This window comes from Saccostrea echinata, unplaced genomic scaffold, assembly GCF_033153115.1.
Source record: "Saccostrea echinata isolate AGI-Se365-2 ecotype Australia unplaced genomic scaffold, CSIRO_AGI_Sech_v1 ptg000015l, whole genome shotgun sequence".
NCBI lineage: Eukaryota > Metazoa > Mollusca > Bivalvia > Ostreida > Ostreidae > Saccostrea > Saccostrea echinata.
The window spans coordinates 5,058,057-5,081,745 of NW_026889764.1; the positions used below are offsets into that span (position 1 = coordinate 5,058,057).

General features: G+C 35.4%; 2 protein-coding genes across 4 annotated transcripts; both read right to left on the minus strand.

Moving 5' to 3' along the window:
- Positions 1-889: 889 nt before the first annotated feature.
- LOC133187770 (S-methylmethionine--homocysteine S-methyltransferase BHMT2-like) lies at positions 890-5,493 on the minus strand. Its single transcript, XM_061323171.1, has 7 exons — positions 5,446-5,493; positions 5,069-5,259; positions 3,515-3,709; positions 2,540-2,651; positions 1,860-2,038; positions 1,545-1,626; positions 890-1,231 (listed from the first exon to the last, which is right to left on the minus strand). Exons 1-7 carry the CDS (start codon positions 5,456-5,458, stop codon positions 954-956), a joined length of 1,050 nt encoding a protein of 349 aa, XP_061179155.1. The 5' UTR covers positions 5,459-5,493; the 3' UTR covers positions 890-953.
- A 3,459-nt stretch (positions 5,494-8,952) lies between these two features.
- On the minus strand, positions 8,953-23,609 carry LOC133187771 (uncharacterized). Of its 3 annotated transcripts, none has more exons than XM_061323173.1 (14): positions 23,504-23,609; positions 20,251-20,313; positions 15,796-15,894; positions 15,390-15,497; positions 15,057-15,215; positions 14,821-14,928; positions 14,644-14,733; positions 14,283-14,393; positions 13,851-13,943; positions 11,609-11,734; positions 11,066-11,170; positions 10,343-10,435; positions 9,927-10,019; positions 8,961-9,474 (listed from the first exon to the last, which is right to left on the minus strand). In XM_061323173.1, exons 1-14 carry the CDS (start codon positions 23,592-23,594, stop codon positions 9,311-9,313), a joined length of 1,503 nt encoding a protein of 500 aa, XP_061179157.1. In that variant the 5' UTR covers positions 23,595-23,609; the 3' UTR covers positions 8,961-9,310. The 3 variants fall into 3 exon arrangements, with proteins under 3 accessions (XP_061179156.1, XP_061179157.1, XP_061179158.1); XM_061323174.1 differs by lacking the exon at positions 23,504-23,609 and adding an exon at positions 23,119-23,219; XM_061323172.1 differs by lacking the exons at positions 13,851-13,943; positions 14,283-14,393; positions 14,644-14,733; ... (4 more) ...; positions 20,251-20,313; positions 23,504-23,609 and adding an exon at positions 12,272-13,668 and having other exon boundaries at positions 8,953-9,474.
- Positions 23,610-23,689: the final 80 nt, after the last annotated feature.

Genomic DNA, 23,689 nt, shown 5'->3' on the forward strand with positions numbered 1-23,689 from the left:
TATAATCATATCAAAAATCATATCATAATCAAAAATCATAGAACGATGCCCCTCATACCTTTGATGATGAAGTTACAGTCACCACTGGCTTCCGTAGTTCCATTGATTGTCTCCCAGTTGATTCGACATTCAAGAGGTGCTTTACATGAGAGCAATTTTTAAAACGAGACAAGCTATTGACAAATAAGTTGATGATACAAGGATATCAACTATCATTTTTAAAGTCAACATTTTGCAAATTCTATGGTTGATACAATAACCTTGTAAGCAAATACAATCTACATATGTATCGTTATGTCGAATGTTGACTGACGTTTTTCATACAAATTGTTAGGCTATTATTTTCACGCAAAATTGTCCAGGGATTTTTCTGTTTGTCCGATCATGACAAGAATCACACGCCAGGTGTAACCGGTCGACAGGGGACGCATTACTCCTCCATGGTACCTGATCCCACCTGACGTTTAAAAAGTCTGTGTTCTGCTCCCAATTTGTATTGTTCTAATGGACTATAATTTGAGCTTGATTACAGTTCGTTATCTTCAGTTTTCATCATTGGATTTTGTAAAGGCGTAATTATGCCTCTTTCCGCGTTATTATGTCTTTATTTGCGATATACATTCTTTTCTTCTTTGTGTTATAACGCCTTTTAATTTTCTAAGAACATTATAAACATTTAATTGAATGGTTTTTATATACGCGAAGCTATATAAGCATCTCACACTTTAAGCTATATAAGTTTATCTACCCATATTCTTTTGGAAGCAATTAAACCTTTCTAACATCCATGTAATTCTAGCTGATAAAAATATTTTATTCAATTAAGGAATAAATATGTATATTCATTCAATATGTATATTAACTGAAGAGTACACAAATGAAAAAAAAAAACAAAATTTATGATATATATGCATGTTTACTACACTAAATCGTTTTATTATGAATTATAAAGTTTATTTCTTCGTGATCGCAGTTTTGTAATTCTTTGTGAAATAAGGATCATTCTTTTTCTCATCTCCGAAAATGAAATGTTTCTCCATTTCCGGGGAGTACTTCAGAGCCGGTGCCGGCTTTTCATACACAGCAGCTATCTCCCGGAGAAAGTGCGGGGCGTTTCCGCAACACAAACCCACATACTGGACACCTAAGGCCTTGCACTTTTCTGCAAATGACCGGATTTCCTCGCGAGTACAATAACAAGATGAAAGGTCCAGCGGAAATGCCATTTTCTCTAAAGACCAGAAAATTAACTTATTCACTATACATAGCACAGGAAGACAGCATCTCCCCCAGTATCACATTTTCCTCATAATAACTTCTTTTTTTTTTAAATACTGAAGTATGTTCAAAATGTTCTAGATTTATATCATCCTTTTATCACTTCCAACATATATACCCCTTCCCAGTGCTGGCAAATCAAAGTATGCATATCATGTATGTACATTACAAACTAAATACAATTACATCTACTGTACAGTGAAGTGCAGATATACTACACTATACAATATCAGATTAAAGATTTTTAAAAAAAAATCACACTTCACCTGTTCCTGGCACGGTCAAAGAGAAAAACGTAACTTGATCCTGATTGGTTCTATATGGAACAGGCAACGCTGCGATTGGTCCCTGCAAATTAGAAAAACGTCTATACAAATAGTTTATTTATAAATCTTTGATAATTTAGACAGGCTTGACCTCAGGGATACCACACAGAATAAAACTCATTTATTTTGAATATTTTAAACTACAATTCTGAAACAGAAGATGGTTTATATTAATGTAAAGGGTGCAAGGCCGAAGGTAAGTGAATGATTACAGGGAAATGGGATCCGGAGATCTATATACACAAATTTAATTACTTTACAAGCCTTCTGAACAAGTTTCAGCGGTTCAATTATGGTTTCTGGACCCCGTCCGCAATTTAAACCCACGACATCTGCCCCAGCTTCCTCCAAACGTTTGCAGGCCTCGTCCACAGGTATCCCGTCATGCATCACTGTCGTCATGGGAACCGACAACGTTATCACAGAAGGTAATCCTAAGAAGGCCAAGAGATAAAGATCATCTGGTCGCTTTTCATAGTTTAAACAGTTAAGTCTAAGAACAATGTTACAAATCAGTGAGGACAAATATACATGTACTCAGTATTCCTTTTAAGGAAAATGAACGGTAAGTGAATATTCAGAAGTTAAAGTTTAAGTAAATGCACAGACTGTATTATCTTTTTCTTGACAACCCCCCCCCCCCCCCCCCATTAACGAATTGACATTCCGGATAAGGTGTACTTCCGTTAAGGAAGTGAATGAATTTTTTGCGCACATGGAGAACACGTAAGTTTACACGTGAACCATGTAACTGTTTTAAATGTTTCGTCTCAAATTTGTGCATAAAAAGAAGCTCCTTACATAACATGTCATGATAAAGTCTTTACATAAAGTTGTCAGTGAATTTTAAACACCGTAGACTTTTGTGTCATGTGTGCGCAAATAGCTACATTAGCTGTTTTTGGCTGCACCCGACCACAAAAATAACCTTGTACCTTTTCCGTATTGTTTAATACATTCCAGAGCTAGCATGGCTTCTCCAAATTCACCAAATGTCTCTGCTACAATGAAATCTGCACCCCCTTCGACCGCCCATTCTATTTGTTCCTGCATATAAAGGTTTCACAGTTTATTACAAAAATAGAATATTTTAAATATAACATTTATACAGAATTGTTTGAATAACCAGTCGATTTCTCATTTTTCCTATTTGTCTCAAAAATATTTAATATGATTAAAATCATAATTATTTTCTTAGATCCACGCTGAGTTTTGTTTATTTATTTGCACATTAGAATTGTTTGCATGGTCAATTATGTACTTTTCTTGAAACTTAAACCAATGCATTGTTTACTTGTCCCTCTTCCAGTGAGGATAATAGCAAATGATTTTAAAGGGAAATACTAGTTCTCAATACCTCGAAATTACAGAATCCCTACTTTCAACTTGAACATTTAAATGCTCTGTAGTACATGTAGTTCTTTTTTCTTCTTTGCGTCGTAAGCTAGCAACTTTACAAAAATTACATTACGTCAGAGATCATAGGGCATGAAGATAGATTGCAAAATCTTTTTTTTTTTTTAATTTATTTTACCGGGAATGAATTCCAATGGTCGCGTTTTTTTCTTTCAACCCAAAGGAAATTACAGTTTGATAATTTTTTTTTAACATGTATTTATTACATCAATTGATAAAAACTTGTACCTTCGTATTCATGGGAGGGGATGTTATTGGCTTTGTCATTTAGAAAAATACTGCAAGGTTCAATATTTCTGCTTCTTGTCTTACGATGTCGTTGAACATAAACTATTTACAGTACTTAAATGTCATCATTTCATACAAAGAATTTTGATCCCAGATGGAAGAATGCTGATCGCTTTTCTGGACTTTCGGTACTTTGGTTTATCTTCAACTACAAATAGGTTATCATTTCTTAAACAGGTACCTACTTATAGTCGTGTTTCTCTTACCTTAAACATATCTCTAGTATTCTCTATTGCCTGTTCGTCTCCTTTTTTGTACACGGTAGAGTTGCAGATGTTTCCCGCCATTAATGTTCCAGTTTTATCTGCAACTTCTCGCGCTATTTGTAAGGCCTTCATATTCATGGCTTTTAAGTCGGACTCCCTGTTCACCAGTTTCAGTTTTTGACGATGGGCGTAATACTACAAAGTAGCAAAATAACTCTTTGATATCCCTTGATTAATTGCTTTATGTTTAAACAAAACTTCAAGAAAAAGACACGTCCTTGTCTCTAATAATAAGTGCCAAATACATGGTCTAAAGAACGAGGGCGCTTTTGATTGGCATTCGGCAGGAATCTGGGCGCACTTGAAAATGAAAATTTCATTGATCTGTCACATAAAATTTTAGCATTCTTTTGCTGTATTGGGTTCCTGTGAAATAGGAAATGGAAATATTTTCCCGATATTGTATTTTGATTTGCTAAAAAAGAACTTGAAAATTGGCTAGATGAGTCATTTGGTACAAAATGTTACATTTTCAAACACGTTTTTCTAAAAATTTGCTACCTCTGGGTCATCTCTCCATGATTTTGAAACGTTATTTGTGTGCATTTTAATTCAAAGAAACGAACAAACATTTGGAAAAAATGGAGAGAAGACCCAGAGACAATAAAAAATGAACTTTTTCCAAAAAAAAATTCTAACTTGTAAATGCGGTGCTCCATTGTCGCTTATAAAACCATAAAGTGTGTGGAGCGGTGATAGTTCAGTAGTATGCGTAACCCCGTCCAGTGCAATGAAAAATAAATATTTTTGGTTCGATCCTCGCATGGAGCGTTAATATTTTTTTTTTAGTACAAACAATTCTTTTGTCAGTTTAATTTTATGTACTGATTTATTTTCAAATAGATAAATTCTGGTTCTGTTGCACCGAAAGCGAAAGCAATTTTTCCAACCTACTGACACTTTAATATATACATGTAATTGCATTTAATTAACTATACCCAATAGGTGTTTATTACTTATGTGAAGCGTTACTAAGTTTTAGGTGTAGTAATTATTAAGATAAGCGGACTGATATATTAAATTCGACACAGTATTTCAAACTAAATGTAACATTTTCCCATGTGCGTAACTTTGTAAAGTGTGTCCAGCTGTGGTCAGCCGACCAAATCGTAGGCATTTAAACTATAAATGTTTCGTACGCCTTATTCCTGCAGATCACACGCCAAACACGCCCGTCTTCTTTGCTGCGCATGCCTTCCACCAGCAAGGGCATCGCGGAAGTAGAATATTCCAAGTCACGATAACAGAATATTGTAGGAATATTGCTAGGATTATTTTGTATAATCGAAACGGGATCGAATCTTTACAAAACCTTGAGAATGTCGCTAGGTTGGGACATTGCCTCTGTGTAGGCCAGAGGGACTGACATTATATATAGACCTTGCTATAAGTAATGTTAGGTTACAATACAGTCTACAAATATGTACACGTATTTGGAGCAGGAAATGGCTCATTTCACAAAATAATCTTTATACTATACTGAAGGAACATTACCGTAAAAGCTAGAACAACATCACTACCAGCGTGAACATATTCTTCATGCAGAGATTTAACGAGATCTGGATGATCGAGTACCACTTCCGGAACAAAACTTCCGGATTTTAGATAGCCACGTCTTTCAAATTCAAATATGTAACCCTCTGCCACAACAAGGTTTTCGCCATCCTTCAACCTCTCCCGTAAACCTGATGAAAGAGCAACATTTGAAATTAACCATACAAATCCCCTGTTTTGTCCATGTGTTTAAAATATTGCATAAATCGATAATTTTTGAGGCAGTTAATACATGTACTGCAATTTTATATTTGCTTATTTTTGTTAAAATCTGTTGTTGTCACTAAAAACCTTATCCTAAGTTATCATTTACCCACCTTTTGTAGACATATTCCTTCTGCTTTTATACGCTGTATGACTTTCGTTTTATGTTCTGTGTTACGGAGCGTAACTTCTGTCGAAATATCCCCGCTTTTTCAACCATAAAAACACAGGTACATTTTGCTTACAAAACATATGAACTTGCAAAAATAATACAGGTACATCACATGATTAAGTCTTTTGTTATGTGTTTAATGGAGAAGAAATGGAATATGATAACTAAATAACTATGGTTAAGGAATTTGATATCGATGGGTTTTTTCCCCATCATAGGCCATGACGCATAAGGTCAAGGAAAAAAAATCATTTTTCTGCAACTCTCACCACCAGTGCACCTTTACAGTTCAGTTCCATTGATTATTCTCAGCACCAGATTTAAAAAAGCCTTAGATCTTACCAATACGGTGAATTATGTCCACTTTAAGTTACATTATTATGTACCGTTCTAGACGTGTATTACATCGTTAATGTAATGTCAATTTATATTTAATGTCAATTTATATGTAATGTCAATTTGAATGTCATTGGAAGTCAGTTGTTTAGACAAACTTACTACAGATGATATGACACTTCTTTGTTATCTGTTAGACTTCAAATTGTAGTCTGTCTTGGCCACCTTACTTAGCCACGGAAGGTCCAAGACCAGAAAAATCCGGTCCAATTGCTCTAAATAAACATTTATAGATAACATTACAAGCGTCCGATATTTTAACCAGGATCTATTTTATCTTTTCCAAAATGGGGTCAAGAGTTTTTAGCGATAATATTAATTTTTTATTTTATACACATTTCGAAAATATGTAAATGCTAAGAGATTTCCTAATCAATAACAAATAATAATTTGTTATATTCACTGCAAGAAATACTACGATTTTTTGTCAGGCCTTAATTTTAGCTATAAATGATTGAGTCGCAAGCAGTACTGCTTTACATGTAGAAATTGGTTTGGTAAGTTTTCTAAAATATACAATGTACGGGTATAAAATACGATAATTTAAAAAAAAAAAGGGGGATGACCTATTTTTCCATTTTAACAAGGCCTTTAATGCAGACGAGCTTAAAGAGATAAAAATGTATTTTTAAAAAGAATGTGGTAAGCAATAGACCCTGGAATGCTCTTTTCCATCTTCCATGCGCTTATTGATCACAAAGCTCGCTAGCCTTGCGTTCACCCTTCGTATCACCCTCATTTCAGAGTTCACTATACATACGTTCAGTTTAAAACTCTGAAATCAAAGTGAAAGGATCGATCATTCTTAGGATAAAATAAAACAAAATGTGTTTGTGAAACACTGATGCCCCCGTATGGCACCTTATGGTTAAAGTTTCTCAAAATTTAATACAAGTCAAACTCTAAGGTCAAGAAATCAAAAATATTGATACCCAAAGAAAGGACTTGTGTCAATGAATATACCTGGTAAATATGAAAGCCCAAGCACCAACCATTGAAAAGTGATGGTCAAGGTTAATGTTTTCTGAAAGTGGGTATAACTTCAAGGTCAAGGTCGAAGGGTCAAAATTAATGGTACGCAGGGGAAGACTTGTCATAAGAAATACACATTCAAAATATAAAAGTCCTAGCACTAACTGTTCAAGGGTTATGGCGAAGGTTAAACTCAAGGTCAAAAAGTCAATAATTTATTGTTGGTATCCAAAGGAAGGTCTTGGCCGTCGCCCGCGTAGCGCAGTGGTTAGAGTGTCAAGGTTAAAGTTTTATAAAGTGGGTCAAACTCTAAGGTAAAGGTCAAAATGTTTTACTCCCATTGAAAGGACTTGTCACGATAAATAACCATGTGACCTAGCACAAACTGTTCAAAAGTTATGGCCAAGGTTAAGGTTGGGTAATTTTTTGAAAAAGTTGATCAAACTCCAAGTTCGAGAGGTCAAATTTGTTGGTACCCAAAGTAAGGTCTTGTCACAAGGAATACACATACGAAATATGAAAGCTATAGCTCCAAACCAATTAAAAGTAAAGGGCAAGGTTAAAGTTTTTGCGGAGAAACAGCTAGACAGACGGACGGACAGGGCAAAAACTTTATACCCATGAATCTTCGATTTCGGGGACATAAAAATGCGATACAGTGTTCAAAAATGATCATTTTTCCCTCTTTGGTGTGTATATGCTTTTTAATGACATTGGCAAGGTTCCTGGATATCGATTTTTTTCAAGAATTCATGGGGTTTAATGGTAATAACAGGTTAATTCTGGTTAGTTTATTTTAAGCTAAGAAGCTAACCTTCTTTTTTAGATTTCGTCAAATCAATGATTTTACAATTCTCAATGCATTCCCAATGCAAAATGTTGATAAAAGGGACCTACATAATTTTTCACCATAGGATTTCTCCAAAACCCATTTAATTTTTATCATTTATGTAATATATACATTATTTTATCCTCTTTGCCTTTGACATCTAGTTATTTTAGCTAAAAATGAAATATAGAAATAAGACATCATTCTTTATTTATGAGTTACTTCCCTGAAAGTCATATATGGCGTATTTTTTAGAAGTTAAGACTAAAATTAAAAAGATCTTTCTATTTGTTTTATTATTTTATATAAAGATACGACTTTCCTGTAAATTACTCAATTTAAATCAATCACGTTTCAAAAATATTAGAAATTTAAAACAATAACCGATTTATTTACCGACTCCGCATTTAAATAACAGATACAATTTAAAGTCAATTGAATTATGGAAACATTAGGTTCTTTAAGTTCAAAATCATGAAAATTTTAATTTGAACGTAATTTACATATATCATGTTTATCTACACTGAATATCGTATTTTTATTTTTTTTTTTTTTAGCTCAGATACGCCATATATAGCTTTGACTATAAAATTATTATTCATAATGACCAAGAGACTAGTTAATTTACTCCATTTATTTAGAAACAAATTGTTGTAAGAATATTGGTATGGATTTGTTTTTATTTTTTAATCGTAGTTTAATCGTAAATGGTGCCTCAGAACTGTTCTCAGCCGCTCTGCCTTTCAGCATATGTCACATCTTTGCCTTTCCCAACATAGCTATGGTAAATGATGGTCTATTTGCGTCCCCTGAACACAATGTACAACAAAGCCACCACTTATTTTCTTTCATGCCATATAGATAATTCCACTGCTGAAGGAAGTTTACATGCTTTTGGTCTGCTCTGTAACACATTCCTTATTGGTTTTCACCGCGTGGAGAATTTGGCCCATTCTCTATTGCTTAAATGCACTTGTCTTTTATTATAATAGCAAAATACTGTACTCAGAAAAAGTGGGAGGGGCACCCCCATGGCCCCCGCGTTCTGTGGGCTTGAGCTTGATACAACTATATTTATTTATTGCATCTCTGCTGTATTAGACAATCAATCCACACTGGTTTTAGTACCAAGCACACATCCAATAGATATTGTACCAGACTCAAGGCGTACATGAATTCATATATAAAATAATAGTAAGACACACATCCAAGCACATTAATTTCAATAGTTGTGTTTGTTTATTAATCACAGAGAGGACATGAGTAAATGTTGTTTATCATGAAAATATAATACAATAAAATAACTTGAATTTCATGTATATATATAGTTTCTTTCTTAATACTAAACCTATATTTGTGATTGCATGCTTATCTTCAAAAATTCATATATGCATATTAAAACTGTATAACACTGCATGAGAATTATCAATTTGCAAACAAGTTCATGTTATATATAAAAGGGAATAAAATAAAATGTATACATCGTAGACTATGAATGAATGTTAATAGGAAAGTATGTAATACTGACAGTTTATTTCATTTTAACAAACAATAAACCGATACATAATATTTGATAGTTCTCCTTTTCAACGCTGAAAAAGGGAAGAAATCAGCCTTGAGCAGCAAGAGTACTGGGCCCCTTATCCTCCATAAACTTGTTAGTCTGGAATCCGGAATACACATACGGACTGGCTCTACTTTTAAGAGTTGTTCCGACTTCCGTGTGCTGATCATGCTGTAGGTTGTATGCATTCGGACCTGGTCCTTCCTCGGCTGATAGGGATTAATAAAGATAGTCAGCAAAATGGATGCATTTCTGATATTTCATAACAATCTAGTACATGGATATTTTGTAGTCTTTGATTACTTGCATGTTCTCTTAAAGAAGATGAGCACATTTCGCGTATATTATGCAGGAATTATATGTACGAATTATTCATGAAATACTTTATCAAAAAATATACAACGTAATATTTAAGTCTGCTTATGGTAATAGTTACGATATCAGTAACATTTCACATAATTAATAAACAGCTCTCAAATAATAGGATATAATTATATACAAATGTATTAAAATTATAGTGGTTCGGAAGAATTGTTTTTGATTTCGGCGCAACAATTAAATAAAGATATAACTTTATTTTCACTTTCTTCATTTGGCTACAGGCCTATATTTAACTCAGAGACGTATAATATTTCTCCAGATGTTTACAGAGACATTTTACCTTTGGAGTTTGGATGCCTTCCTGTTATGGAGTATTTAGGAGCCCCAGCTAGATCTTGTGGGGAGTAAGTAGCAGGCCCTGGACTTAACCGACCTAATAAAAATTCATGTTTGATTGAAACGCAATTTTATCTAATAGCGTCAAACTCTCGAAAGTATAAATTTTCTGTGTGCGGAAGACCATCATTTTAAAATAAAAGAATTGATATTTAATCAAAAACTTTAGATGTCAATTTGTGTACATGTATATATTTGAGTGTAAGGGTATACTCGCTTTCCATTCCAGAATATCAAATCATACATAAAACTCCTTATTTTATCACTTTTCTAGATATCAGTAAAGATGTTCACTAACTATCCGGGATATCTAATCGTGTATACTCACTGTTCGTGATATCATAGTATACATGTACTCACTGTCCGGGATATCAAATCGTTTTCCCATGGAGAAGGCGGGTCCTTCTGGCACTCCCTTTTCGTACTCGTACTTATTGGGGGCAGGGTTTTCATCTGAAAATTCATAAACTCAGTATAAGTGCATAAGCCTGATCGGTCCCTAAGCCCTGTACTGTATATTATCCACAGTTCTGTAACATATATTTGTCTTTTGTTTACAATAATCATATTTAAGAAATGTAACATGTTTCAGTGGTCTTTCGAACTCTAGTAGATATACTTGTATATTACATGTAGCATACTACCTTAATTAAACATAATGCATACAAGAAATATAGCAACACGCCCATGCAAGATTGCACCGAATATAGTCTACAAGTTATGTTTGCTCTAAATTTTGCAAAAGGCTACATAAGCGAAGGTGGAGAATTTTTTTTATGTGATTAAAGTGAAGTATAGTTTTATGTATTGTTCAAAGAACTCACATTACACAAGACTTGTTTTTAATTTACTTATTCCTATACAGCAGAAGAACAAAGAAAATCCTGACCGATGCCAGTTGATGGTGTGTATAAATCTAACTAAAAGTATTAGGTTAAATAATTAAGCCACCTCACTTTTTTCATTTATGTTGTATTTGTGTCGTTTCATCCAACGAATCAAATCTCGTGGTATTTATACCAACATACTGAATAAAACATTTCTTTTCCAGCAGGATATGCCGGTAAATAAATAATATCTCACTTAATTTCTCCTGGAGTTTCTCTCCTATTTTATATGCAGGAGAATCATTCGCAGAGAACTTCTTCCGGGTGCTGTAACTTCCGGGTCCGGGTAAATCACCGGCGTCTGCGTCCGTAAAATAAGTGAACACATTGAATTAAAAATAATTAAAATTGATACCACACTGAAAGACAAATATACTGGAAAAAAATATCCTGATAGATCTTTTTACAAAAATTCTGTATTCCTTCCCTATATTTAGAATATTCTGAATTAATGATTAGGGATAGTTTCAGGTTTGTTTGGCCACGAACTTCATAATAACGTTACAAGGAAAACATTGCCCAAAACAACAAACCTCAGTCTAATTAAAACCAACCCCTTCTCCTTCTCCTTGCGACGATATGAGAAAAGGGGATGGGGGGGGGGTAATCAGACCGAGCAATCATTTGCATTATAAAACTTCAACTTTAAATCATATTACTGTAATTTAAATAAAGAAGTTAATTTAAGGCAGGTAAGTATAAAAAGTTGTCATTTTGGAGAAGAGAAATAAAACTTCACCTTTTGGTGTGTAGTTCAAAGAATCCGGGAATGGCGGTTTTGTCTTTTGGCGATTAGTGAACATTGGGGTCTTCCGGAGGTTTGCTTTAGTAAGGGTGTAATCTGTGGGACCCGGTCGTGTTGGCTCTAGAGATTGTAAACAGTTTAAAATAAATTACAACAAGTCGTGGGAAATATTTCAAATTGCTTGTAGCTCATAGCATAAAATTAGATAGCTTTAAAAGAGAACATTTATTTCTGCACGAGATTGTGTCGATTAATAGGATTTATATTCTGAATGGCGTTCACAATTCCTTATTTCATGATCACCCCTATCTTTGGAATAATGTGTTCAATAATACAATGTCAAACATTCCATATAATTATACCCTAAAATTGAAAATTTTTAAATAAGCACACCACACTTATAGTATATAATTACCTCCTCAACAGAAACAATGGGTGCAAATGCATTAAAAAATACTCATTGCATGAAAATAAAATACATGATTGGTGTAATTTCACATATACAAGTACGTGTAAAAAGTAATCCCAATACCAAAAATATACTATTATCAAGAAAATGAATTGTATTTGTGCAAAGACGAACACAAGACTTATCGGATCATATAATCTCCTCCCTAAACAGAACACTACAGTCTCACACTATTCAAACATTTGTACCTCCAAAAAGGGATCTGAGTCGCCTCCCCTTGAAGGAGACGGCAGGGGAAGAAAACAAAGTTGAGCTATTCACTTTATAATCGTTTGGTCCCGGAGTTTTATCTTCTGTGTTAATCTCGGGTTTGATATACATTGGACCACTGTTTGCTTGGAATGGTCCACCATAGTGATCCCGAACCCGACTGTCTTTTAAACCATTGAAACCACTTCCGATTGTTGTTTTAATGTTGTACGAACCCGGGGCAGGAGCATCATTTGATTCCGCGGGAAGCAAAAATGTAGCGTGATATTCTTTCAAGTGATCAAATCGTCGGGTTCTGTCTCCTTTGAAACTAACACCAGGTGTGTTCATTTCAACAAATGTTCGCTGTCTTGACTTTTGTCTCGTCTGAGCTCTGCTTTCTGCACGAGATCCCTTAAATGACACTGCTGTAGTATCTGTTCCGATTGTGCTTTTAATCTCGTATCCCCCTGGAGCTGGCGTTTGGTCGATCATATCCGGAACCAAGAACACGGCATTCTGGTTCTTAGCAGTGTCAAACCGTCTATGCCTATCCCCCTTCATTGACACACCAGGAGTCTTACCAACAGCTACAGGTACGTCGTATATTTTATCGTTCCTCCTTTTAGTCGACAATTCAGGGCCGATATATGTTCGGCCAGTGTCAGTCTGGTATGGACCAAGGCTACTTCTACTACCTTTAAAACTTGGAGATGGGGACTGAACTCCTACCGTTGTACCAATATTATAACTTCCAGGACCTGGTGTTTTCTCTATAGTTTTTGGAAGAAGGAACCCACAGTTCAGTCTTGGGGTTTCATTGAAGTTCCTTTCACGATTTCCTTTCAAAGAAACTCCTGGTGATTTTCCCATTGAAGAGGGTATATCATAAGTTTGAGGGCCTAATAATCTTGAGCCTCTTTCATCAAACTGGGGTGTTACATGCATTTGACCTCGATTTGACTGAAACGGTCCACTTCGACGACCTTTTAATGAAGCTCTGCTACTCCCAAAACCAAACTTTTCCTCCACGTTGTAAGCATTTGGACCGGGTGTATCATCCACTAGATTCGGCAAAAGAAAACATGCCTCCTTTCTCGCGGAATCAAAATTCCTCTTCCGGTCCCCTTTGAATGACACTCCTGGTGTACTGCCTATAGTAGTCTTCATTCGATAAGAATTTGGGGCCGGTGTGTCCTCAAAGTATCGCGGACTTAGTATGTCAGATTTTGAGCCAGTGGTAAAGAATGTCCGTGGACTGAGATCATTCTGACTCAGCGTCTTTTTCAAATCGAGGCGTGGAACCCCTATGTGACTACTTGAACTATTCAGGTCCATCATCGATTTAGCAAAATATTGACTCATGATTTAAGTGAAGTATTGTTTTCTTTGGGTATATAAAGGGGGGTTTGTATTTACACTTTTGTCTATATACTTAGTTTGTCTAAGCCTCAAAATCAATGATTATTTCAGAACGAAATGTCTTTAATTCTCGACACATTGAAACATTACTGGCGTCACTCTCTGAATGTTTTATGAAATATTACATTTACTGTGGATGGATTTTCGCTACAGTACCTTCCGGATCGAACCACTTATACGCTAAGGTAGTAGCTCTGCCGTCTCTGATCAGGGACTCGGGGAGGTAATATCTTGCAGGAGATGGCCCGCCTTGAACAAAAAAAATTATGTTTTTTACTTCTTATTCTTCTTTGCAATCGATCAATTTTGCGAATTATGAAATGAATAAACTTAAAATTGAAATTTTATGATAAGAAAGAGAGATGGTTATCCTAAATATGATCAGATGCAATAAGGGAAAGTACTTCTTTGCAATTTGAAGTTATCTGATAAATAACAACATCGATAATCACAAAGAGAAGACGTCTGGTTAAGACTTATACATGTACTTTACAATCATTACCTATCCACTATCCTGAAAACATTTTACAATCGACCAAATGGATTTTGAGCTTTTTTTAATATAAAATGAGAAATACGGCTACTTACTTGTGTCCTTTTCTTTATCCTGCCGTCTGCTGGCAATAATTACTGACGTGGCCCTACCAATGGTGGTACCGAGATCGTACGTGTTTGGCGCAGGGCTGTCCTTGTTTACGGCTACAGATATATTAAATGATCTATATTTTGTAGCTGTCAACAACTCAGTTTTAAGAAGTTTACATGTAGTTGTCAATGCAAAGGATTTTTGATAAAAATTATAGCTTGTAGAGTATAGAAAAACGAAGTGTACATTTAGTTATACTCGAAGTCTATACTCTAAAGCCCAATGTAGTACGTTTGCTTATTGATATATGATTACTTTCTAGACGTTTTTATCAATTTTTATTATTACATCAAATAAACGTACTTTGTTGAACATTCGGAGGTGGTGGCAGCTTACAACCAAAGGAATAGGAGGGACCACGTGACGTCTGCCTAACAATGTAGTCACTGGGACCTGGAATTAATGCATAAACATTGGGCTTAACATAGATAGTCTGGCTATGAGTGGATATAAATTTAAGAGGAAATTATTATGACTTGCCTGGTGAGCATTTCCACACTGTCGTCCTTGCAACTCCAAATGACTTCTTTGGACCTCGACCAAAGTAAGAAGAATTTGGTCTGTAATTCGGCCCAGGTGTTGAAAAACCTACGAAAAAGGACTTATGGTATACCTTTAATCATACTTATCCCACCAAATAAATATTAGGCGTCTGATGTACAGTTTAATTTTACAAATATGACAGAGTGTATACATTTCGGTATTCCATTGGATACCTTGTGAATCCACGGGATGAACTTGGCTATTTGGGGGCCCGGTATAGACGTCAGGACGCTGCTTGTGAGCGATGCTAAATTTAGGACCACAGTTGTTCCCACATTGTTGATAGCTAGAGTTATACTTCGCTGGTCCGATAACTGTACAATACTTCTCAGCTACGTAAACATGAAAGTAAGTGTACGCATTACTGGAACAGCTAGAAGACTTAATGATGAATGTAGTCACTTTGTCAAAGGTGTTACATTAAGTGTATTTTTTCTAAACAGTACAATTTAGACAATTCGATACACTCTTAAAATTGTTACACTATATTGAAAATGCTTACTCACCTTCTTCGTCAAATGAACATTTACTTCTTCCTTTGAACGTTACTGTTTTATTTTTCCAAATCAAATCCCCGCTGGTAGAGAAATCAGAAGGACCGGGACTGCCGCTGTCTGTCAAAGAGAAAATCATTACGGCCACGTTATCAATCTACTTTTTATAGATAACTTTTAGAACAAATATCGCTATAACAATTGAAATGTGCTTTTACTTCTACGGTTCAATTTACTTTGTTAGTTAATGACTGAGATTATAACATATTACACATGTACGTAGAGTTGGTAGCTCTTTATCACTGCTTCATTCAAGAACCTGATATCTTTGCTTCGTATTTGAAGTAATGCATTATGTAGTCAGCATATAGAGCCAAAACTTGATTCTTGATAGATGGTTATTTTAATGGAAACTTACTTTTCCTTGTTTTATATTTTCCGGAAATGGAGTAATGAGGAAGTGATGTTTTGTTACTAATCAAAGGTAGATAATCCGCTGGTCCAGGGGTTGGATCACCTTAAATAAAATACAAGTCCTTTCAGAGAAAGGGATCTGGGAGTGTAATATTCAGTTGTCGAACTTGTGACTTACGTAATGCACAGAATGAACGTACTAAATTTGCTGAATCGATTAATTATGAATAAGAAGGCACATTGGAGCACTGGGGGGTTGAGTCGGGGGGGGGGGGGGGGGGGGTCATAATTCAGAATGGTGAATCTAAGAGTGGGCTTCACGTCGGCAATGGCATAACTCCTAACTGTGCTTTAAGCATTCTGTATTCTACTGTAATTTCAATTTGGAGGTGTAAAAAAGGTCAATAGAACCAATGAGCACCTAGTTTAAAATATTCCAGTGTGGTACTGTTTTTTAGCAATCGCATCTTCTCGGAACTTTCCGGCAAGCTCGGTAAACATATTCGAGGTTGCGGCGGTTTTCCGAACTTGCCGGAGAAATCAATGAAGGTAGATTAGAAAAGCTAGGTATTCATTACAATTTTAGAAATAACAGTCTTCGTTTTAAAAGACCCGAGTAACTGTTACTTTTTGTTCATTTACGTGCAGGATAGACAACAAAACCCGAAACTGCAGATCATATGTATTTTCAGATGATAGAAACTTATAAAACGAAGACTGTTATTTCTGACATGTCTTTCCGACATACTCTGAAAAGATTTTTTTTCCGAGTTTGCCGAAATTATCCAGGAAGGTGGTATGACTGTGAGGAAAGCTAGATGTCTAGAATCTTGGCATTATATGACCTAAGTTTTTCTTGTACTTTTATGTGTAGGTTAGACAATAAATTTAAAAAAAAATTCAGAATCCGGATCTAGACTGGTATTGCCTGTCTCTAACGTAAGAAATGTATATCGCACATATCAGACAGGAAAGGCTAGTGTAAATTTTGATCATATCTATATTTGTATGACAAAACGAAATTGTTATCGCACAGTCTATCTACAGTAGTTTTCCCAGAATGCCCGACCGTGAAGTCGAGCATGCGTATTCCAGAAATATAGACTAACGTAGTTGCTAGCGCTCGAGAGGGCTAGCAATTAAGAATAAACTAATGTACGAGATAGACACACTCGAAACAATGAACGAATGAATTCTTAAAGAAACGGGTGTACTTTCATTTCGGAAGTTAATGAAATTCTTGCGCGTATAAAGAAAACGTAAATTCATTCAACATGTAACTGTATAAATGTCTGCATCTCAAAGTAAATGCATTTAAAAAGTTTCTTAGTACTTAGCTTATTATGATAGATACACATGAAGCTGTCAGCGCGTAGTTTGTTTGTTGTTTAACGCCCCTTTCGAGAATTCATATGGAGACGCCATCACTTGCCGGTGGAGGGCTGCAAATTTATACCTATGCTTGGCACTCAGGGCCATTGAGCAGTGAGGGATCTTTTTTCGAGCCAACACATACTGCGACACGGGACCTCGGTTTATACGGTCTTATCAGAACGACCTGTCTCCACGTCCCGCAGTGGATTCGAACCCGCGACGTCAGGATCAGCTCTTTCCTCCGCGACTCTAGAGCAGACGCTCTAACCAAACGTCGCGGGCGACGTCAGTGCATAGTAAACAAAGTACACATAGTCCGTTGCGTCATGTGTGCGCAAATAGTAATCTATTTGCCTGATGCCTCACATGGAATCAACTGTGATTGGCCGAAGGGTATTAATTAACTGCATAGACCCGCTTCTATGGTCGCTGATTTAGTCATTGTCGGGTACTTAAATGTTGGCTGATCATATCTGATGCTTGTGTCATTTTATTTCTTGATTTCAAGATGATATCTCATCATATGATTGGTTTCAGGTCGGTTCATGTCATACAGGGAGGGAAAAGGATGCCATCCTTGGTTGCTCAACCTTTTATCACGGTAATCTATCTCTACTCAGCACCACGGTAGCCTAGTGTGAGGGCGTTCGTTTCGTGATCGGGAGGCCTGGGTTCGAATCTCGTTTACCGCGCCGTGTCAAACCTAAAACGCAAAACATAGGTAGCAACTGTTCCTTCGCCAAGCGCTCGACACTAGGAAGTGAAAGTCATTCTTTCGGGTGAGTCCTTAAAAAACAAAGGTCACGGTAGGCGTTGGCACGATAACGAACCCTCAATGCTCAATGGCCCTGAGTGCCGAGTATAGGTCTAAACTTGAAGCTGTTCACCGGTTCTATGAGTGAGAAATTCTCGAAGGGGACGTAAAACAACACAGTCAATCAATCAATCAATCTTTCTTCAACAACAATTAATTACCGTCTTCCTTGAAAGACGGAAGAAGAGTTGAAGTATTTTATAGTGTGCGGACTATGCACTTCCTCTCTTTTCTGATTGGTAGAAATTGCATGATGAGAAAATTTTCAATAAATGCTATTCAGAGCAAGGGAGATAATTTTCTGATGATCTAATTTTCGTACGACTTAATTTTCAAGATTTTCAATCGTAAATGAAATATGACAAAATGAACAGTGGAAACTGGCAGTAATTCATTCGAAATAACATGTTATTTTTTTTTAAAGCAATTACCAAAAAACGTTTCTATATTTTCATTGTTAACAGAATTGATCTTTATTGCATGCAAGCTTTACAGCTTGTATGAATTCTTTTTCCCTTTGTTTTGCACTGTCTTTCTAATCTCGGCAGCTCTCGGCCGATTCGCATCACAAAGGTGACGGAATCTTCCGAGGTTTTTGACGAATGATCTCGGCAGCAAAGTCGAAGTTTACGGAGACAGCCGAGCATCTTTTAACCTTTCACTTGGTAGGGCTTATGTCGGAAAAAAAAAATAATAAAGAAACACAAAGCCAAGAAATGTTCAAGAATTATACAGCCTGATAGGTTTAGGTCAGTTTACTATTCAAGGTCGTTACTTAAGACGGTAAGGTTTTTGAAAAAGCTCTATTTGTAGTAATAACTTGTCAAATTACGGGGAAAAAATTCATTGCCCTCTGGTTTGTTCGTGCTAACATTATGTCGTAACAAGTGATATTCATTAATGATTATTTAGGTCAAAAGAAGGTTATTTTGTTAGTTTTCGCTTTAGTATTTTTTCTTTTGATTTTTTAAATACAAAACATGGATAATTTTGTCAAAGACTTCCACTTAATTAAATATCAAAATATTAGCTACGTAACCTGGGCTCAATTATAATTATTTCTTGATACATTTATGACGGGAAAAAAGTAAGAAAATACCTGCATTGGCAAAATGGATATCATTTCCAATTAAAGCTCTATCAATCATGTATCGATGTACATGTGCTTAACTTTTACTTATATCTGTTTTTAAAAAAATCTATGATGACATTGTCTTGTCGATAATGAGATCTTAAGAAAACGAATGATATGTTTCGATGCACATGGTCATTAAAGAGGACCGTGTTCATTTAATTTTCAATCGACCAATTTTAAATAACCAATACACAACGCATAATGCAGTTTGTGCTATACAGTGAAATCGATCTGTGTCGTGTATTGCAGTGCTTATCGACCCCTCTATTTTATGAATCAGGTTGATACAGGCATTAATATGTCAGCAAGCATTATCAATTCGTTAGAGTGCAAATAAAATGTGGAGTACCAGACGATTAAACTGCATTATTCAAGCCATTAAATGGCAGTTCCGTCGTTTGAATGCAATACTGTTTGGCCGTTCTTAAGTCATGAATAAATTTTACACCTTGTGCGAATATAATGTAGTTGCCTCTTATTTTAAGAATATAAAAATTAAAATTATATCGGTAATAAAATATGTTGAGTTGCCTGTAGTGAGTGTAAAGTGGTAAATATCTTTGTATGCTAGATTTTCAAATATAATTATGATTTTTTTCATGTTTGTGAGTGGTGCTTCTCTCGAAATCACGCGATAATAAATTCCTCTTGTATATTAAGAATCTAAAGTATACTGATAGAAGATTTTTTTGAATAGACCAAAGATTTTTTCCAAAAGGTAATATCAGAAAACGGGTACGTAATAATATGTATACTTAGGCGGATCCAAGGACTTATCCAACCACCCGCTACTTTCAATTTTCCCATATACTAGTACATACTAGCACCTATATAGGTTTCAATCTTCATATTTCACACCTATTGTTTTATACCTAATTATCAAATGTGTGTAAAACGGGAACACACCTGTTAATGGTAGAAGTGAACCTTAAATTGTAATTCCCTTTTTCATTGAAGTAGGAGTCCCTTAACAAACAATATAGATTTTTTTTATTTATGCAATAAATGTTAGAAATTGGGTTTGACCTCGATCCTATTTTAATTTCCCCATTTCCTCCAACCCCCCCCCCCCCAAATAAATCCTTGATATTTTAATGTTCTGAATGAAATAACCATATACATGTAGGTATACTCACCAAGTGATGTCAGGGGTTTCCCGTCCGGGGGGACGATGTAGTTTCCCATGGAATCTCGGGTGACTAAAAAAAATACATGCTATCAGTGGTTTAAAAAAAGGACCAATTTCAAGGTGTCATTTATTAATGCTGGACGCGTCATGAAAAAAAATATACAAACACTTTTTGCATTACATTGATTTATAATCAATCTAATGTATCATTTATATACTTGATATTTCCTTTTCTAGATTTTGTGGAAAGGAAATTAAAATTTGGAGATTATCGATGAATATTAAGTTCCTACTCATCAAATTATAGAACTACCGATAGATGATAAAAGATTCATTGTAAGTGATCATCGTCACCTCTACTAGGCAATGACTACTACGAGTACGTAGATCATTGTACCTGCTTCCTCTACTAGACAATGACTACTACGAGTACGTAGATTATTGTACCTGCTTCCTCTACTAGACAATGACTACTAAGTACGTAGATTATTGTACCTGCCTATAAGACAATGACTACTACGAGTACGTAGATTATTGTACCTGCCTACTAGACAATGACTACTACGAGTACGTAGATTATTGTACCTGCCTACTAGACAATGACTACTACGAGTACGTAGATTATTGTACCTACTTCCTCTACTAGACAATGACTACTAAGTACGTAGATTATTGTACCTGCTTCCTCTACTAGACAATGACTACTAAGTACGTAGATTATTGTACCTGCCTACTAGACAATGACTATACTACGAGTACGTAGATTATTGTACCTGCTTCCTCTACTAGACAATGACTACTACGAGTACGTAGATTATTGTACCTGCTTCCTCTACTAGACAATGACTACTAAGTACGTAGATTATTGTACCTCCCACCTCCACTAGACAACGACTACTACGAGTACGTAGATTATTGTACCTGCTTCCTCTACTAGACAATGACTACTACGAGTACGTAGATTATTGTACCTGCCTATTAGACAATGACTACTACGAGTACGTAGATTATTGTACCTGCTTCCTCTACTAGACAATGACTACTACGAGTACGTAGATTATTGTACCTGCCACCTCCACTAGGCAATGACTACTAAGAGTACGTAGATTACTGTACCTGCCTCCTCTACTGGACAATGACTACTACGAGTATGTAGATTATTGTACCTGCCTCCTCTACTAGACAATGACTACTACGAGTACGTAGATTATTGTACCTGTCTCCTCTACTAGACAATGACTACTAAGTACGTAGATTATTGTACCTGTCTCCTCTACTAGACAATAACTACTACGAGTACGTAGAGTATTGTACCTGTCCCCTCTACTAGGCAATGATCCCCATATAACAAAAACAGAACAACCACTTTGTTTAATACATTCAGCTAACAATTAAAAGGCAAATTTTAAAGGCGGATCCAGGGCCGGTGCGCCGCCCCCCCCCCCCCCCCTTTCCGTGTGAATTATTTGTATGTAGAAATTATATGACCATATTATCCTAAAATCAAGGAAAAACATTTCTTATTTGTAAGAATTTTTTCAGCTTCCGGGGGCTTTGCCCCCGGACCCCTTCCAGAGCTTTGTCCTAGTTCCACTTGGGGCTTCAATGGAGCCCCCCAGACCCCCTTGCCTCCTACTGCGCCCCCCGTTACGAAATTCCTGGATCCGCCACTGAATTTTCACCCTACCATCTATGACATGTTTAATGAATTAGTCTTAAGTTTGCCTATTATAGCAAATGGTGTGCATCATATAGGACCAAAGAAAATTTTACAATATCAAATTGTTTTTCTCGTTTTGTTTTTCATATTTCATGTGTACATAATATAAATCTGTTTGATCCCCACCGTCAGCTGCTTTCCGATTTTAATGAAATGAACCCCTTTAATGTGACATTCAATTTCCACGTCAGTATTGACTTTTAATTATTCTTTTTCGGTTTATTGACCATCTTTATTCCGATAACCGTGTTTCAGTTTGTTTTTTATATCTTTAAATTTGATCCAAATCAATGCGTCAGTTCGAGAAGAAAGTTATTTTATGTTAACAATTATTTTTACGACAGAAAGAGATTTCTGCAACAAACAAATTCTCCTTGCATCATATCTGGCGGTAATTGTTTAACTGAATTTCTTCAATCAATAATGATGGACTAACTATAAATTTTGCATAGAGGATTAACACATTAACTAAATTTTCTACCTTTTATTGATTTTTTTATTCCAAAGAGAAAAAAAATGTCTTTGAACCAAATAGAATTATTCATCTAAGGCTAGTCCTCTTCAAAGCTCATTTTAAATTCCTGTTTGTCTTCCAATCTTGAGAGTCTCATAAATTCATTCATTTGACGATTTGCTTTCAAGCTAATTAGTCATCTTTAAATTGTTTCAATAATAACTCAGGTATTTACATGTATACAAGATTTTGATACCATTTTAGTTTTCGTTTGCTTTTTATTTAAAATTTACATTTTTTCTTGATATACTGGTTAGATCAATATACAAATTGCAAATAAAGGACAGATGCTACCAAAAAAAACAACTTTTTCTTCAAAAATCAAAAAAAATAACTACATAAAAGTTTATCAAAAGTGTCTGTTAAAGTTTCATATTTTATTCAAAGCTTCTCAATAATGTCCTATAAAGTGATTTTAAAAAGTACAGATTTATAACAGTAATGGCAAGGAGGAAGAAATTTGAACATTATAGAAAGTCTATGGCTACAATTTCTTTATATTTTAGAGATTTGATATGTACATCATTTACGACCGAAATAAGTCAAAAAATATAAACTAATCCATGCATCCATTTTTGATTTATATATATAGCATCAATCCTTTAAAATTAAAAGAAGGAATCTAATGGAATTTCGCTTACCTCTTCTCTTTTCCTTTTTTCTTGCTATTTCCTTCATTGTTTATACATGTATCATAGGTAATTTACCAGAATACGCGAAAGCGTGAAAATCGAAGACTATATGAATACCGATTCCCTGTCACCGCAATGTTAACCCAGTCAGTCATAAACAGCAGCTAATGAATTCTCGGCATCACACGGGCTTGCATATTTATGCTGCAAACTAATTAACTTTCCCTAGCATATATCACTATTTTTTTTAACTCTGATTGCATATATAATCACCGTTTTGAAAATGCAGCCTTAATCAGTGCGATAATCAATGCTTGTGAGGCCCTTCTCTTCACTGGAAGAAGTTAACACAGATACATTGAAAATAATTGTACATAAATATATGTTATATTACCTTCATAAATTTGCTTTCGAGTCGCATAGTTGAATTTTCTTTTGAGATATGGAAGGTGCAAATTGTTTTTCATTGGATTTTTCATCGCCATTATTTCCTCCCGACGTGTTGATCTATTGTGACGTCACATAAGATTGACGTAACAGAACATCCCCGAAACTCGCAATGATCTTCGTATCTTTGATG

Coding starts and splice junctions, on each gene's coding strand:
- LOC133187770 (XM_061323171.1), bottom strand. Junction 2,652..3,514: donor ATACTAGAGATATGTTTAAG/GTAAGAGAAACA, acceptor CTTTATATGCAG/GAACAAATAGAATGGGCGGT. Junction 1,627..1,859: donor TTGTTCAGAAGGCTTGTAAA/GTAATTAAATTT, acceptor TCTAATTTGCAG/GGACCAATCGCAGCGTTGCC.
- LOC133187771 (XM_061323172.1), bottom strand. CDS start 13,637: ATGAGTCAATATTTTGCTAAATCGATGATGGACCTGAATAGTTCAAGT. Junction 11,171..11,608: donor TTTGAACTACACACCAAAAG/GTGAAGTTTTAT, acceptor TTACGGACGCAG/ACGCCGGTGATTTACCCGGA. Junction 9,475..9,926: donor AAGGCATCCAAACTCCAAAG/GTAAAATGTCTC, acceptor AATCCCTATCAG/CCGAGGAAGGACCAGGTCCG.